Source organism: Bidens hawaiensis, unplaced genomic scaffold (assembly GCF_021521415.1).
Source record: "Bidens hawaiensis isolate Kalapana, Puna unplaced genomic scaffold, B.hawaiensis_p1.1 tig00065958_1, whole genome shotgun sequence".
NCBI lineage: Eukaryota > Viridiplantae > Streptophyta > Magnoliopsida > Asterales > Asteraceae > Bidens > Bidens hawaiensis.
The window spans coordinates 52,884-59,728 of record NW_027501736.1 but is presented as its reverse complement, the minus strand read 5'-3'; the positions used below and the strand labels follow the sequence as shown (position 1 = coordinate 59,728).

The following is a 6,845-nucleotide window of genomic DNA, read 5'->3' as shown; positions in this document are numbered from 1 at the left end:
GCATTTTATGTTAGCCTTACCCGTACCCGACAAGAACCCATCAAGAACCAACCGGACACCGGTAATATTCTAACTTTTACCATATTAGTTGGTTATACATAACATAATAGGTGCTGCTGTTTGCTTATTTGCTGCTTATTCTTTCAAGCTGGTTAAACATAAACTTATTATTATTATTATTATTATTATTAGCATAATCAACTTATTATTATTGATACATGTATTGATTACACTTTCAAATTTTGTTCTTTTCAACTTTGTCTTTAGCATTTTATTAAGGTTCTTTTACATTCTCAAATTACAAATAATTATAGTGTTTTCAATATTTGTTCATACCTTCTCATTATTAAAGAGTGTTATTTATTTGTATTAAAGATGATAACTTGTGTTTCATCCTTGTGAATACAGACACTAGTTGGACATGTGCTTCAGTCTCTTGTGTTGAAGCTTGGTCTACCATAAACACCGGAAATCCTGTAGGGTTGTCAGTTCAGCAGCTGATCGACCTACCAAGGTATAAGTGTGGTAAAGGCGACCCACCACAAGCATTTCAGCACATGATGATGTTTGGAGTTTCTCTAGAAAGGGATTATCCTCTCACGGGGCGTCTCGGAATTCCTCAATATCATGTTCATAGAATAATAAATGATTTTAACTTTGACTTATATTAAGATTTGTTTTACTTATTGTGTTTTGTTCTTTTTCATGAAATCAGAGAAAGGCGGTAAGCATTACGGGATACGACAGAGTCCCGGGAAATGATGAAAACACCTTAATGTGGGCCGTGGCCCATGGGCCAATAGTGGCTGCTATAGAAGCCGATGAGGAGTTCATGAGAAATTCTACGGTAAACTCATTTCCCAATAGTAGTGAAAAACCCTTGTGAATTTCTAATGATGGTAAATTTATCGCTTCTAGACTCTATCTAGAGGCGTGCATAGCTTAAATCAAGTTTGATACATTTAGTGCATAGGAGATGTCCAATTAGGTTTACGTGTACTACATCTACACATGATTAATTTCTCGAATAATGCTAGAAACATATTGGGTTAAATTATAATTTAATATAAAAATGAAGTAAACATAAGTGCAATATTCAATTAAGCAAATGAGTTGGTTATTCAAAGCAAAATTTGGTTAATTTTTCTATGTTGTTTTTCTTGGGTATTCCTAAATCTTTGGATCAAGTTATTCAAATCTAAGATAGAATTGAAACTTAAGTTGTTCAAAGCAAAATTTGCTAGATGTTTTTATGTTGTTTTTGTTGGGAATTTCTAAATATTGGGATTGGGTTTTCAATCTGATATATAATTGACACTTTAGTTATTCAAAGCAAAATTTGCTTCTTTTTTTTTTGTAAGGGAGCTAACTCGGGCCAATAATTAGAATATATAAACAAGAGGTTTATCTATTAATTACTATAAATTGGATAAAGTTAGTTTGATTTGTAATTGGAGTAGGATTAAGAGAGGCAAGCTTTTTTTAAATGGTAAAGAGTCGTATCTTGATTCTTGAGTTAAGTCTATAGTTGCAAGTTTGGCACCAATTCTTCATTTTTGTTTCCTCGTTCATGTATAGTTTACTAGTTCACATATTGTGTTTTAAGTCTACGCTTGTGTCCCATGGTTAGTTACTATACCTTGTCATTTCATGACCATTTAATTGTTTGGTACTACAATAAATAGTAGTACCAAATAAAGTTGATTCAATGGACCAGATATTTAATTGTTTTTACATTTTCCTTCGGGCCTGTTTACTTATATATAGTTCATTTGGTTGAATGGGTTTAAAGCCCAAAAACGACAATCTGAATTAAATTTGCAAGGTGCAACTAGTAATGTGACGTGTATACAGATAAATTCCACCTAATTGAATGTGAAACAAAATAATTATTTTTTAGCTATGACTAGCATCAACGTAAAGCAACAGCATGGTCAAACATGATTGGGCAGGGTTAAACCTGCTGGTTAGGGTGAGGGGTATGGGGGGCTCTAATGGGGGCGCGAGTGGGGGCTCCAGCCAATAATATTATGACGTGTGGCAGAGAGAGAAACAGGATAAGGGGGGTGGTGGAGCCCCCGTTGGAGCCCCTGGCCCTGGTGTGGAGGGGCTCCAGCGGATTTTTTTTTATTTTTTTATAAATATATTCAAAAAACGTATTATTAAAAAAACTTATAAATTATTAAAAAAACACACATTAATGAAAAAACACATTAATATCTAAAAATAAAATAAAAATAAAAGTACTAAAAAAAACATTATTCTTATTCTTCGGCTTGGTCTTCTTCGATCAACCTCTTTCGGATACGACCATAAATCGTCGTCAATATAATCTGAATCTAGGTTTGGGTACCAATTTCCAGCCATGTTTTTAAAAAAAAAGTTTGGAAGATGGGTTGATTTTGGGTTTTTTTTTTAAGTTGTGGTAATTGTTTTATGTGAAATGAGTTATATATATGAAGAAAAAACTTTTTTTTTTTATTAAATAAGAGCCCAACGGCTCATTTTAAATGTCCAACGGCTAGATCACACATTCCCATGCATCTTTACGCCCATCCTCAGCCGCTAAGGGGCTTGCGCCTGCTTTGTTTTTCGTGCTCGCAGCCCCTCTCGCGCCCCGGGGGTGTGGTGCTAGCGCCTGGGGGCGCGAGCGGAGGGGCTCTAGCGCCCCCGTTAAAGCCCCACACCCCTCAGCCTTATCGATTTTGATTTTTTTTTTCTTATCTATATACTGTATCATTCATTTAATATGTTAGGTTGGTTTGTGACAGGGCATACATGAAAAGCATTCAAGAGAATCATTTTTAAACCATTATGTCCTTGTCATTGGCTACGGTACAAACGACGAGGGAAATGATTATTGGATAATTCAAAATTCCAATGGGGATACTTGGGGTAAACATGGGTGTGCAACAATGCCCCGAAATTTAACACTCGAATCGGGCTATTGCAACCTTGCAAAGTATGCATTTTACCCGACGATGAATGGATTTGTTCCACCGTTTGTTACCCCACCACCTCAAGCGATTCTCTACAAACCATGTAACTGTAGGATTTGTTTGAGTTAAGTTTATATTATTGATTTGTTGTATTTTAAAAAATCAAGGATGTTTTTATCCATTTATATAAAGTTGCTTGTTTGGATCATTGGGTGACCTATAAAGTTGTGTTAATATGTGAAAGGCCTTCACAAAAAAAAGATGAATGTTTAAAAGGGTAAGGAACAAGGATTATGTGGCATTTTCCTAGTCTTAGTATTAATTATCACTATTTCACGCAAGTAATTTAAAGAACTGGATATTATAAAAACACCACTATTGTATTTTATAAAGTAAGAAATAAAAACACCAGAATTATATTCTATAAAGTAAGAAAATAAAAGTAATTAAAAACTAGCAGGTAGTGATACATAAATTTAATGTATGATTTGCGTCTCTTCTAAGAACAAGGTTGCCTTTTGTTAAAGGATCAATGCTGATTTCTAAGGCTAAGGCCATTTGGACGAGAATGGGTTAAGCTAGGATCCTACAACAAACGGTCATAAATGGGGGAATTTGGATGACAATTTTGGAGGATTTTCGGTGTTGGCTTACGATGAATGGAGTTGGCCCACCATTTGTTACCCCACCACCTCAAGTGATTCCCTACAAACCAAGTGATTCCCTCAAGTGATTCCCTAGTCTTGTATTAATTAATTCATCGCTATTTGACGCATTGTAATAATTTCAAGAACAAAATATTATAAAAACACCAATATTGTTTTCTATAAAGTAAGAAAATGAAAATTACCAAAAACTAGCAAGTCATGATACATGAATTTAATGTATTGTCTGTGTCCCTCCTAAGAACAAGGCTGCCTTTTGTACAAAGATCAATGATGATTTCTAAGACCATTCTAGGCGAATGCGGCTACGGTAGAATAGGTTAAGTTTGGATAGCCCGGCTACAACAAACGGTCATAATTGGGGGAATTTGGACGACTCTGCTCTAATAAAATCAATTTACAAGTTCTTTCTCCCTTGCAACAAACAATGAATCAACACCAACAAAATCATTATTTTTCACCTCATAGTATTTTCTAAAAACATAATTAGAGAATAATAACAATAATAGCAAAATAAGCTTTCACTTCGAAAAAGTTTTCAGCTTACTATCAACATGCTCGGCGTCTCTGCTCTAATAAAACCTTTTTAATTAACCAAGATGAATAGCCCTAGGGATGGAGATGGTCATATTGGAGAGAATATATTTTGGGATTTTTTATTCCAATTTTTTCAATTTTTAATGTAATTTCATATTTAATTATTGTAATTTTTCTTTATAAAATTTATATCTATATATAGGTACAAAAAATAAACACATCTTAATGTCATATTCAAATTATCATAAAATTTATATATTTAAATGCATAAAAGATAATTAAAATTATATAATACCAAAAACATTTAAAAAGATTGAAAACATATAATTCACATGTTTCATCCTCCACCTCTTATTTCCTCGTACGGATATGTTGGGACAGAGGGTTGCCGTCTGTTTTCGTTTGTGCAGCAAGTGTCAGGCTGCCAGCTACCTTTAATGAAGCATGGTTAATGCATGTGACAATGACAATGACAACGACAACACATACACAAACTTACTTCCTCTGTGTTTCAAAATATACATTATATTTAAATAGTTAAATTAAATTGTATACAACTATACATAATTTTTTTAATACTTTTTTAGATGTGCTAAAAATATATGAGAAGGAACTACCAAATGAGATTTTTGAAGAACAAAAGTCATTCAAATTTTTATAACCCAGTCTAACAAATGCATTTGGTATGAGCAATCAACGGGTACCAAAAGCAAACCCAAGGACCAGACTATTAGAGTATGACTATGGTTAGTCTAGGTTAATTAACCATACTATAGATACTGCGTTTCAATATATCTCTCGTCTATAATTTTTAAGATGTGTAAATTTAATTATTTAGTTTCTTATTATTTTGGCTCTTCGAAATAAAAAAACGTGTTTCCCAATGGGCTCGTATAAAGGTCGTATAATTTGTGTGGATCAGTACCTTAAACGACTCGTATAAAGAAAACCGTTTTTAATTTGAGCTTATTAATTTATGTTTATGATCAAGTCGCGTACAATCAATTTCGACCACAATCATGTCAGTTCGTCGCCACATCACGTGTTTTTGTTGTTTCTTTTTGTTACAATCGATTTCGAACAATTTCACATTGGTTCGCCTCCACAACACACGAGTTTTTTTTGTTTTATATGATCATTGACGAATATATTTTCTTGTTTATATAGACTTTCACGAGTATTTTTTATGGTTTAGTTCAATAAAATAATTATAAAAAAAACAAAGATAAAAAAAATATTACATTGGGGTTGCTTACAAATAGCCATAACCCTCCAACCCTTTACAACATTTCTTTTCTTTTTTACAAAGTCTTTTCATGAACCGTACCAACACGCAGCCACCGGTACTGTGTGTTTACCCTCATCCATTGATGGTTAGTCTTCCCTCTTCAATCTTAAAGTAAAATTTGTTTTCATGGTTCACTAAATATACTTCTTTTTAATTAAATGGGCCTTGCAAATATATAATAATTAGGTTTGATTTTCCAAATCAACCAATTATTATGTTTCAAGCTATTTATTTAATAATAATTTGTTCAGTTTATTGAATATGATTTCTGTTTGGTTTCACTGCTTATAATTTGGTTTTGTTTACATGTTTCATTTCAATTTTAGTTTTGAGCATGTAAAATTATAATACTAATCTTTAGATTTATAATATCAACGTTCTGTTAACTTTATGCGTATTAATTCATTGATATAAACCTAAACCAGTAGATTGTAATTCAAACCTTAATAATATAATATTCCTCACATAATCTTTTCTTTTCTTTATTGTGGATTTTGTTTGTAGTCTTAATTAGATATTCTTGATTCTACTAAGTAAGTGTGTTTATTCTTTGTTTGTATTATATAGCAATTAGTGACACCGAGGAGGAGGATGAACTCCAGGATAGGTTCGAGAAATTCCTGGTTGATTTTAAGAAATCCTACAGCAACCCTCAAGAGAAGCAGAAGAGGTTTCAGATTTTAAAAAAAATGTGAGGGACATGGAGCGCCACAACCTCACTAGTCAGCCATGGAACAAGCACGGAATCAACTACAACACAGATAGGGAGTTTGAAGAGATTGTCCGTGTATGCGTTCCACCGGTCGCTTCATTTGTAACGCAGACTCAGCCCAACTATAATGTTTCACCTGCTTGGAAGGAGGTACTTGACCTATTTGATGCCTCGGGTAAGTTCCAAAAAGACTCTGTCCCCAAAGATGAAAAAAACCAAGGTTAGTTTCCATGAATTGATTAATTTTCATTATTGGATCATGATATAAATGTGACAGCATTCTACTAAGTGTGTAATCTGTAATCACATTCTATTCAGTTGTAACCCAACAAGACTCTGTCCCAAAAGATGAAGAAAACCAAGGTTAGTTTCCGTGAATTGATTTTTATTTATATGAAGAAGAAAGATGCATATCTTGATTATATAATTATGAGGTGTAATTTCGTGACTAGTGATTTTGAGTCTGCCCCCTCGACATATATATATCCAAGCTTCGCCACTGATTTCATGCAATTGTTTTCTTGTAAATATATGCTGATTTTGTGCAGGTTGTTGATTATTTATTTATTCAGTTCAACTATGAACTTATTTTAAAAAGGCGTTTCGTTAACTTATTTTGTGTGTTTGTGATAATTATTATGGTTGTAGAAATTTGAACTTCTTTTGTATTTGGTGGGAAGTGGTTTGTTTTTGTATTTTGTTAA

At 33.1% G+C, this 6,845-nt stretch overlaps 1 protein-coding gene across 1 annotated transcript; it reads left to right on the top strand.

The window, feature by feature from the left end:
* Window positions 1-408: 408 nt before the first annotated feature.
* Window positions 409-6,124, top strand: LOC143604602 (ervatamin-B-like; the record flags this gene model as incomplete). Its single annotated transcript, XM_077081028.1, has 4 exons — window positions 409-629; window positions 716-847; window positions 2,772-3,042; window positions 5,997-6,124. Coding segments are annotated over 4 exons (752 nt in total), but the record flags the coding sequence as incomplete, so codon positions are not given.
* Between the last annotated feature and the right edge of the window lie 721 nt (window positions 6,125-6,845).